The sequence below is a fragment of the Culex pipiens genome, chromosome 1 (assembly GCF_016801865.2).
Source record: "Culex pipiens pallens isolate TS chromosome 1, TS_CPP_V2, whole genome shotgun sequence".
Lineage (NCBI taxonomy): Eukaryota > Metazoa > Arthropoda > Insecta > Diptera > Culicidae > Culex > Culex pipiens.
In genome coordinates this window covers 10,937,754-10,949,089 of record NC_068937.1, presented here as the reverse complement: position 1 = coordinate 10,949,089, position 11,336 = coordinate 10,937,754, and the positions used below count along the sequence as shown (strand labels likewise).

The 11,336-nt window shown below is 47.0% G+C and overlaps 2 protein-coding genes across 2 annotated transcripts; one reads left to right on the top strand and one right to left on the bottom strand.

Annotated features, from left to right (window-relative positions):
- Positions 1 to 4,873, bottom strand: LOC120431484 (uncharacterized protein K02A2.6-like). The gene is made up of 2 exons (XM_039596598.2): positions 1,873 to 4,873; positions 1 to 1,815 (listed from the first exon to the last, which is right to left on the bottom strand). The coding sequence occupies exons 1-2, from the start codon at positions 4,557 to 4,559 to the stop codon at positions 219 to 221; spliced, it is 4,284 nt and encodes a 1,427-aa protein (XP_039452532.1). The 5' UTR covers positions 4,560 to 4,873; the 3' UTR covers positions 1 to 218.
- A 389-nt stretch (positions 4,874 to 5,262) lies between these two features.
- On the top strand, positions 5,263 to 6,496 carry LOC120430978 (uncharacterized). Its single transcript, XM_039596116.2, has 2 exons — positions 5,263 to 5,529; positions 5,589 to 6,496. Exons 1-2 carry the CDS (start codon positions 5,404 to 5,406, stop codon positions 6,456 to 6,458), a joined length of 996 nt encoding a protein of 331 aa, XP_039452050.1. The 5' UTR covers positions 5,263 to 5,403; the 3' UTR covers positions 6,459 to 6,496.
- The last annotated feature ends 4,840 nt before the right edge of the window (positions 6,497 to 11,336 follow it).

Sequence of the window (11,336 nt, the reverse complement as noted above, 5' to 3'; positions counted from 1 at the left end):
TTGTGTTGGATTATCGAATAAGTAGAAACTGTAGTACGCAACCAAACAAATTAAAAGTTTATTTTCAGAAATACAAAACGTGTGCGTCTACTTGCTAGGGTCGAACAATAATGATTTCTCCACTCGAACTTCCGGCGCGGTTGACGTCAATCGAGCTGACAGATGTCAGCGGATGAGTCGCCGCGTCGTAATAGGGACGTTCTCCCAACACCTCCCCCTCAATAAAGCTGGTACGGTTCGTACCTCACCGGAGCTCTTCGAAATCTTGAAGAGTGACGAGTAGAAACCGGTTGTTGCTGTGGAGTAGCATTTTCAGGGCGGCGTTTTGTGCGAGGAGGGTTCCTCGCTTGTTGTGCACCTGGTTGTGGAACCAGTGCGAGGGCACCTGGTGGAAGTACCAGTGCCGGGGGAGCACCTATCTCAGCGACCGGTGCGGGCGCATCAAGAGCTGCTTCAGTTGGCTCCGACTGTGTTCCCAGTCCCCAGGACTCGAGCAGGATGTCGAGCGGAATCTGCACCGACTGGGACGGCTTCGCCGCAGCATCGTCGTCCGACTCACACCGTTGTTTCATCTGGTTACAGTGAGATCGGATCAGGTTCTGCTTAGTCGGCAGCCAGACGTTGTAGATGACCCGTCCAACACGCTCGAGCACTTGACCAGGTTGCCAGCTCCAATCGTTGTTTTTGTACACTTTGGCCCAGACCCGGTCCTTTGGTTGGTAGTGTCGGGCCTTGGCACCGTGTTGCTGATTGAACTGTTTCTCCTGCTTGCTGTTCTCGATCTTGTGGAAAGGAGTGGGCGGCTTGAGCAGGTCGAGCGATGTCCGGAGTGGTCTGCCCAAAAGTACTTCAGCCGGTGTTTTGCCTTCTGGTGCACTGCGACAGGGCGTGGAACGGTAACACAGCAGGAACGTGTCGATCGCCTGGGCGAGAGCTTCTCCCCCCGCTGTGATTTTCTTCAGCGTCCTCTTGAAGGTATCCACGAAACGCTCCGCAAGCCCGTTGGACTGCGGATGGAACGGCGGTGTTTTCAAGTGGAGGATGCCGTTGCTGTCACAGTACCGCTCGAACTCCTCACTGACGAGCTGACGTCCGTTGTCACTCACCAGCGTTTCCGGCATACCAAATCGCGCGAAAATTCCCTGGAGGATGGCCAAAGTCGCTGCAGTTGTGATGCGCTTTGTCGGGACGACCTCGGGCCATTTGCTGAAAGCGTCCACCAGGATCAGGTAAAACCAGCCATCGACTGGTCCGGCGAAATCGATATGCACTCGTTGCCAGGGTTTCTCCGGTAGCGGCCAAGACTGCAGAGTTGTTTTGTTGCTTGTTTTGGCAACCGATGCGCAGTCGGTACAGGTGCGGACAAGCTGCGCGATGCTTTCGTCGATGCCAGGCCAATACGCGTAGTTTCGGGCGATCGACCTCATCCTCTCGACACCAGGGTGACCCTTGTGCAGCAGTTGGAGGACGCGTTTGTGGAACTTCGACGGGATGACCAGCCGTTCACCGTAGGTGAGACAGCCGGAAACTGCAGACAGTCCGTCTCGGCGAAGGTAGAACTGCTGGAGCTGGGAGTCCTCGAGATCCGCCTTCCTGTTTGGCCAGCCTTCCTGTACGTACCGCGTGACTTGCTTGAGAACTGGATCCGCTTCAGTGCCGGTCTTGATCACCTTGAAAGTGAGCGGTAGACCTTCCAAAGACCGGTCGACGATGTGCTGCATGGTGTTCTCGAGCTGGATAGCGGCGATCACGTATTCCTCGTCCGGCCGGATGTGCGTGTTGATTAGCCGGGACAGCACGTCGGCGTAGCCGAAGCTGTCAGTAGAAATGTACTGGATGGTAAAATCGTACAAGAGGAGAGTGAGTGCCCACCTTTGGAGTCTGTTGGCAGTATAGACGGGTATGCCTTTTTTGGATCCGAAGATCGAGAGCAACGGCTTGTGATCCGTCTCGAGCTGGAAGTGTCTGCCAAACAACATGCGATGGAAGCGCGTGACGGCGAAAATCAGAGCGAGACCCTCCTTCTCGATTTGGCTGTAGTTTGATTCAGCCGGGGTCAAACTCCGAGATGCGTGGCTGATCGCCTTCACTGCCCCGTCTGGAAACCGATGCGCGATCCTCGCACCGATGCCGACCGTTGAAGCGTCCGCTGATACCACCAGTTCCAGCTTGGGGTTGTAGTGTGTGAGTACCAACGGTGATTGCAGCAGCTCCTTAAACCGGTCGAAGGATTTTTGGCATGCGTCGTTCCAGTCCCACTTTGTCCCCGCCTTCAGCAGCTGGTCCATGGGGTATCGCAGCTTCCGCATCTCCGGAACATACTTGGAGTAGTAGTTCACGGCGCCGAGATACGAGCGGAGTGAGGGAACATCGTGCGGAGCGGGCATGGAGGCAACGGCGGATGTTTTGTTTGGATCTGGCCGAATACCGTCGCCGTCCATGATTTGGCCCAGATACTTGATCTGACGCATCGAAAAGCTGCACTTCTCGATTCTCACCGTGAAACCGTACTCCTGCAGTCGGCTCAGCACTCGGTGAAGGTTGCTGTCGTGCTCTTCCTGCGTTCGGCCCGCGACCAGGATGTCATCCAGATAACCGCAAGTTGAGCTGAGTCCGCACAGCATCGTGTCCATCAGCTGCTGGTAGGCGCCGGGAGCTGACTTGATTCCGGGCGTCAAGCGGGTATACTGGTAGAGCCCCTTGTGGGTGTTGATGGTGAGAAGGTTCTGGGAATCTGGGTCCACTTCCACTTGAAGGTAGGCATCGGATAGGTCGATGTGACTAAAGACCTTGCATCCGGCCATACTTGCGAAGATGTCTTCTGGTAGTGGTAGTGGATGTTGGTTTGACTCCAAAACGCTGTTGAGCCCCGTGGAAAAGTCAGCGCAGATGCGGATGGTCCCGTTGGGCTTCCGCACAACGACGATTGGCGCGGCCCAGTCCGAAAACTCGACCGGCTTGAGGACGCCGATGTTGGTGAGACGCTGCAGTTCCTCTTCGACAGCACCTTCCATGCTGTAGGCTACGGGACGTTTCGGCCGGAACACAGGTTTCGGGTTGCCCCGAAGAGAGAGCTTGACTTTGGTCTTGGTGCAGAGTCCCATTCTGCTGGTGAAAACGTCGGTGTACTTAGCTTGAAGCTGACCGACATCGAGGCTGTGCTGGGGTTGAGAGCACACCTTGCTGCAGAACGAGCTGATGGGTACATCCCACAGACCGAAGTTGTCCATCCAGTCCGTGCCCAGCACGAACAAGTTGATTCCGGGAACAGCGACACGACACAGCCCTCGTTTTGAAACGCCTTGGATGGTCACGTCACACCAGAACTCCGAAGCGAGCCCCAGCGGTTCCCCCGATGCGGTGACTGCTTTACAGGACGGCGGGCCGGCTTTCGGCTTACCGATCTGCTTCCACATCTGGTCGGTGATGATTGTAATGTCCGACGCAGAATCCACTTGTAGCCGAACCGGAACGTTGTTTATCTGCACCTCCGCGTACTTCCTTCCGCGGCTGACGTTGTGCACGGCGACGACCTTGGTGGCTTTGGTCTTCTTTGCGCCGTACTTTTTCTTCCCTGCAGGCTTTCCGGAAAAACAGCTACAGTAGCCCTCTTTGTGGCCCTTCTTGCCGCAATCCCGGCAGACGTGTTCCTTAAAGTTGCAATCCGATGAATAGTGCATGCCCCCGCATGACCAGCATGGGGAACGTGGCTGTCCAGCACTTTGTTTACTTCCACCCGCCGGCGCTGACTGATGCTTGGGCGGCGAGAAGGTTTTGTTGTTGTGCCTGACAGCGTGCACCGCTGACTGCTTCGGATTTTCGACCAGGACGTTGTCTCGCTTGAGGCTGACCAAGCTCCTGCAGTCCTCGACGACCTTCGTCAAGGTGATGTCCGCCGCCTCGTTCAGCCGTGTGATGAGCCTCATTCGCATGTCCGAATCGCCCGAGGACCGCAATCCACAGACGAAGATTAGGCATTTAAATTGTTCTTCGGACAGAGCGGACAGTTTGAAGTCCACACAGGCTCTGTTGACGCGGCACGAGTAGGCGAGAATGTCCTCCGAATCCTCCTTGGTCACTTGGAGACACTTGTACCTGCGATGGAACACCGACACCGGAGATCCGAAGAGGGACATCAATTGTTCGACGGTCTCCTTGAAGGAGAGCACGTTGGGCTTCTTTGGCAGGATGAAACTTGTGTAGCGTTCATGCGCTGCCGGGTTGAGTTTCCTCATCAGAAGTCGGACTTTCGCGGCGTCGTCGAGCTTTGCGGCGTCTTTGTCGAAAAGGTCCGAGTAGCGGGAGAACCACGTGTCGAACGTTGTCCCCTGTTCCGGATCGTGGTTGAACTCGACAATGTTGCTCGCAAGCGCGTCCAGTGCGATGTCGTCCCGGGACAGCTCCTTCAGGCACTTCTGGGTGGCCGCTTGCGAAGTTGTCATCTGCTGCGTCACTTGGGCCATCATCCGCTGCTGCTGTTGTAGGAGTTCAAACAGCATTTCCTCGAATGTGGGCTTTCTCCCGTGCCCAGAGTGGTTTCCGCGATTTTCAGTCGACATGCCAGCTAACCTCCAAATTGAGCGCCTTCAAGAAAATCGTCCAGGAACAGATTTTGCGCGTAACTCGACCGATTTCGCGATAAATCCAACAACTTCTTCCTCGTCGCCACAATGTTGGATTATCGAATAAGTAGAAACTGTAGTACGCAACCAAACAAATTAAAAGTTTATTTTCAGAAATACAAAACGTGTGCGTCTACTTGCTAGGGTCGAACAATAATGATTTCTCCACTCGAACTTCCGGCGCGGTTGACGTCAATCGAGCTGACAGATGTCAGCGGATGAGTCGCCGCGTCGTAATAGGGACGTTCTCCCAACAAATTGCTTTATATTTAAACCAAGCTTTAAACTTCAACTCAAGCTTCTTTAAAAAAAATCTTTATTTGGACCATTGAAACGACCTCATTTAACTCAAAAATTTTTAAAATCAGAATAAAACATAACTGGAGTTTTTTTTTAAATGGCCCTAAAAACAACATTTATTTTTTTTGCTTTTTGGGTGTTTTTGAATACTTCTAGGAGTCAGCTGACGGCGATTCTAAAAACATAGTTTATAGGACCTTTTACAAAAAAAAACTCTAGATGAGATTTTCTGGAATTTTCGACCAACGATTCTTCAAATTCCACAACTTTGCTCTCCCCGAGTGCCGACGCCCTTAGCCGTCAGTCATCCCCAAACCGGTTTTTGTTTACAAAGCGCCAGCGTCATTGAAAAAGCTCACTTTTGCCCGAAAAACAAGTGTTGTCAACATCGCGCTTGCTGCGATAAGTTCCGAAAAAATTCAACCGTGCTGTTGAACCCGCGTTGCCGGAATCGAATCGTCCCCGGCCCGAATGTCCCACGATGGAGCAGGTGCTGTGCCGGCTGTGTTTGGCCCCGTCCAACTCAACGGTGGCCCTGTTTGACGACGATTCCATGCAACCGAACGTGCTGCTCATCCAGAAGGTGATCGAGTGTACGAGTATTCGGGTAAGGGCTTGGATTTGGACCGTGTTCTGGAGTGTTTTTCTAACGGAGATTCTTTGCAGCTTTCCGCCGAGGAGGACTACCCGTCGTCGGTTTGCTGCGAGTGCGAGCGAAAGTTGAACGAGTGGTCGACGTTTAAGATCCAGTGCATCGTGAACAACGACTTTTACCGGCAGAAGCAACGGGAACTGCGCCGGAGGTTGGTGGCCGCCCAGCAGCAGCAGCACCAGAAGCAGCAACCGAGGCCACCGAAATCACCGGAGGTTGTTTGTCTGGACGACGACGAGGAAACGGTTCCGGTTAAGGCTCCGCCCACGACGAAGGTTGAGCAAGTTCCCAAAAGGAAGGAATCCCCGGCCAAACGCGCCAAGGTCGTGGCAGAGGTGGTCATTGAGGACGACGATGACGAAGAGAAGGACCAACACTTGACCAACGAGGACGGACTGCTGCTGGAAGACGACGAGGAGGCGCTCCTTAACGATTACCAGCTTGTCGAAGGCCAGGAATACCCGTCGGAACCGGACTACGAATCGCTCGCGGACCAGCAATCCGCAGACCATTACGAAAGCAGCACTGCCATTTTGTCCTCGATCCTGCTGGACGACGACGACGACGACGACGATGATGAGTACGAGGGCAACCGCCAGAACCCTGGCTCGGGGGGACCGTTCCAGTGTTGGCAGTGCCGCCGCGGCTACTCGTCCCTGACCAAGCTGCGGATGCACGAAAAGCTGCACTCCGAGCGGATGAAGTGCTTCGTGTGTGGGAAAATGATCGTGCTCCAGCTGGTGCGCCACATGCGCTCGCAACATCCCGGACAGATGTTCCCCGAACCGGTGCGCTGCTGGCACTCCAAGTGCGCCAACTCGCCGGAAGTTTACTACACCGTGGACCAGCTGCTGGAGCACATGGATTCGAAGAAACGCAAGTGACTTAAACTATACAGGAAAAAGCAATTAATTTTAGCTACTGAAAAAACACTCGCTGAGATTTGTGAAATTTCGTACTTGACTTAAAAGGGCAATAATTTTGAATAAAGACTATTTTTTTTCTATATTTTAGCAATAAATAAAAAATTGTTTCATTGAATTTATGTGTCATCGCGAATGTTTCGAGTGCGTCAGATAGCCTCGTAAAAGCCGAGTTGATTCCTAATCAACGGAAATATGAAATTATTGTTTAAGTACCTAGAAGCCTCGTCGATAAGAGAGAGTTTCTTATCTAGTTGCATTTTGAAAAAAAAATGACGGGGTTGGGCAAAAAAAGATTCAATATTACTCATTAAATCACCAAGTTAAATTAATCGTTCGAAAATTATTCACTTGAAAAATCTCCTAAATCTTTCAAAACGTGTGAACAGTTCTGGAGCAACACGAGAAAAGGGCGGATAAGCATTTTGACAGCTAGAACTATTTTGCAAATTCCGAGACAACAAGTAACTTTTTCGCAAAACTCGATGTGTTAAACAATAGCTGGCCTTCCCAGCAACCTTGTAACGGTGCGGGTTTTGTTAAATAGTTACCTGTTGGCTCGGAATTTGCAAAATAGTCCTAGCTGTCAAAATGCTTATGCGCCCTTTTCAAATGTTGCTCCAGAGTTATCAACAATGTACGTTAATTTTGAATTAACAAAAATATATAGGTACACACTGAAAAAAGGTAGTAAAGAGTTCCAATAGTTTAGCCACACGTTTATCCGAAATAAATTGTTACTGATTTGCTTTAAGATTCCCAGTCACGGCGTTCTGACAGAATTCTAACAACAACGATGCACAACGTGCATTCTGGCAGAAATGTGATATTATTTCAAGATTGATAGAGTTTAGAAATATTTTGAGCTCGATTTTGAGCTATTTCTTGTTTGCGTGTATCATCTGTAGATACACACATAACCCGAATTCCGTTTTGAGGCCAAACGCCAGAGAATTTCACTTAGATCTAAGTAAATTTCACGCAGTTTTCGTTAATTTCTCAGAATAATTCACCCAAACCTTTAGCCTCAAAACAAATTCCTGAATATGTTCCAAAACTGTGTGATTTTCAAAGTTGCTTGTTTCTGTCTCTGTTTCGTGATGTTCGTGATTCATTGAATAAATTTCGACTTTTTTTACCAGGTACTATAAACAAATGTAAACATTGATGGAGCCATTACACTACCGCAAACAAACAAACAAACTCGCACTTTTTTGTGTTTGACAGTTTGCCAAAATCGCAATCTTGTTGGTGGCAAACTCGCAAACAAGGCAAAATGTATTGGCTGATGCACGAAGTGATTTGTTTACCTTTTTTCAGCACCCTCCGCAAACGTCAAACCATACACAATTGCTGCCGGATCTTTTCCGGGAGAGATTCGGAAAAAGATCCGGCAGCAATTTGTATTGATTTGACGTTTGCTGAAGGTGTCGAAAAGTTTGGTTATGATACTGCTTGCAAAAGACAATGCAGGCTGACGTTTGTACAAACAAATCTGGGCAAACAAACAAAGCAGGCAAACTGTCAAAAAGTGCGAGTTTCTTCTTGAGTTTGTTTGTTTGTTTGCCGTAGTGTAATAGCTCTTTGAGTGTATCCCTTTCACACCTCCCCACTGAGAATTTTGGCTTGAGCCTCGACTCGATGCAGGCTCGATCCCGAGGCAGATCGACTTGAGGCTTGAGCCAAAATTCTCAGTGGCTTATGTCAATATCCATCGGAGAAGCGAGATACACTCAATGTTAACATTTGTTTATAGGGCCTGACAATATTTTTTTCCCTAAAGTATTACGTCTTACGTCTTTACTTGAGCTATGGTCCCAACACTTTACATTTGAGCAATTATCTACGAATCGGCCGTTTTCAACCATTATTATTTTTTCTATTTTTTTATTTGTCTCAAACTTTGTGGAGGCCTTCCCTATGAACGAGGAAGCCATTTTGTGTCATTGGCTCACCCATACAAGTCTCCATACAATTTTGGCATCTGTTCATACAATAATTGTAGGTACCAAAATATTCGAAAATCTATAACTTTAGGTGGGATTTCTGATCGATTTGGTGTCTTCGGCAAAGTTGTAGGAATTGACTATTCATAAAAAAGGCACGCGGAAGAAATAAGCGAATTTTAAATTAACTATTTTTTTATAAAAAATCAATTTCTCAAAATGCGTATGTTTTAATTTTGATTGTTTGAAAAAAATATTTATCAAATATACAAGTATTTCAATGATATTTCCAGCACATGAGACAAAAAAAACAAAATTTAAAATTTTAGGCTTAATTTGCAAAATGTTCAAGCAAAAAGTTTCTGTGATGCTTTGCTTTTTCATTTAAAAAAAATTCTCTGTCAAAAATGATAAAATATCTGAATTTTGATTAGGTCCTGTAAACAAATGTAAACATTGAGTGTATCACGCTTTTGTGTCTTTGGCTCACCCATAAAAGTCTCCATACAATTTTGGCAGCTGTTCATACAAAAATATTCGGAAATCTGTAACTTTCGAAGGAATTTCTGATCGACTTGGTATCTTCAGCAAAGTTGTAGCTAATTGACTATTCAAATAAAAAAGGCACGCGGAAGAAATATTCGAATTTTAAATTAACTTTTTTTTACAAAAAATCAAATTCTCAAAATACGTTTGTTTTAATTTTGTTTTTTTTTTTCTAAATAAACCTCAACTTTTGAGCCAGAAGTATGGACAAAAAATTTGTCGCCAATCATAACTTAAACTTTGAAAAATAAAATTTTTAGTTAAAAAAATAGAAATATCAGTAAAAAAAAGACTTATGTTTTTGATGTAAAATAAAATTTGCAATCAAAAAGAATTGTAACTGATGTTTTAACTAAAAAATTACAGTTTTTCGATTTTTAAGAAACAGTGTCCAATAGTGACAATTCCTAAAAATATGTTTTTCGCAATGTTAAAAAAACTTCTATTAAAATTGCCTAAGAGACATTGAAGATTGAACTTCTAGTTGCTGAAATATAGCGAATAACAGAAAAAGAAACAAGAAAACTGAAATTTTTCAAGCCTTATCCAAAAAGTTACATATTTTCTAATGCCAATATCTCAGCAACTAATGGTCCATTTTTCAGTGTTGAAAAATGAAACGCTTGGAAAATTTTATGATCTGTGCGACAAAAATATTTTGGAAATTTTTTAATCCAGACTAACAATTCAAAAGGTCCAAACATTCAATATTAAGCCCATTTTATGTTGTTAGTATTGATTCTCAAATTTCCAAAATATTTTTTTTTCGATAGGTTAAAATTTTACAAATCTTGACTTTTTTTTGATAAGGTCCTATAAACAAATGTAAACATTGAGTGTATCCCTTTCACACCTTATGTCAAAGTCCATCGGAGTAAGCGGGATACACTCAATGTTTACATTTGTTTATAGGACCTTATCAAAAAAAAGTCAAGAAATGTATCTTTTCTGAAAATTGAAAATTGGACCATTTGTTGTTGAGATAAAGGCATTGAACATTGGCTCAAAGTCTACTAAAAACATTATGGTGAAATTTTATTTCCATTTTTTGTAATTTTGAAAAGCATTCTACCACGATGTGAACTAGCTTTTCGACGTCAGAATATATCTGACATTTATCCCTCTGTGATATAGCTTTAAGTTTCTCTTCCCTCTATCCACCTATTAGCAATTTTAGCAGTTTTTTTTTGTAATTGATTTTTTCTGCTTCCGTTAAATCTCACCAAGTATAACAAATTAATCTAATCCAATGATTTTTTTTTTTTTTACAACTTGTTTTTATTAGGTCCTTTTAGGTGCTACGACCAGGTTAGGACCGAGGATCAAAAATACAACAAATAAAAAATAAAAAAAAACCTAACTGAATCAGATGATTATTTTCTCGTGCCATGTGTCAGCAAGTGTGCGATCACGTCAATCTGTTCCTCGGGTGTCTTGCACTGCCTCAAGCGAACTCTGTATTCTCGGTAAATGGCCCACAGCTCCGACTCGCTGTACAGCATCCGTTCACCTTGTTGCTCCTTCGGGGTTGCACCGGCGTCGGCGCCAGTATTTCCTTGACTTCTTCCTGCGGGACGAGGATGTTTATCTTCCGGTACCGCTCCAGGTAGCGGAGGAAAATCCGCCGCGGTAAACACGGCTCCTGCAGGAGTCTGTTTGTCCTTCTTCCATGCTGGCGGCTTCGGCTTGGACGCCTGCTGCCTCGACTGGATGAACTGCGCACGTTTGGGACAGCTGCGGTCCAGACCCCCGTGGGATCCAGAACAGTTGACACATTTCTTGGCTTGCGTTTCTTCTGCTTTGCACTTTTCTGTGTTGTGGGGACCCCCACAGCTGCTGCACCTGGGCTTGAGATGGCAGTTACTTGTTCCGTGACCGAACTGCAAGCAGTTCTTGCACTGGGTCACGTGCGGTTCTTTGTTCCGGTAGGCCACCCACCGGACGACGACTGGTCCCACTTTCTTTACCTTGCTACTCAACTCCTTCAGACTGGTGTGCCCCTTGGGGAAGAGCACGATGAAAGGCGTCTCATCGATGGCGGGAAGCTGCTGCTTCCGCCTGATGGCGTGTACTGCCAAGACGTCCAGCTGATGTTCCGTCTTGAGCAGCTCCTTGATGTAATCCGGTTCCACGTTCGGGAGACCTCGCATTACTACCCGGTGCGGTCTCGCACTGCGCTTTCCGTGCGTGTAGAACTGCACCTTGTTCTTCATCAGGTGGACTTGCACCGTGTCGAAGTCGTCGCTCGAGAAGCACGTAATTTTTGTGCCGTACCGCGTCAGTTTGTGTTCCGGCTGGACATCACACGACGACATCACCTTCGCAAGGCGGGCGAAGCTCATTTCTT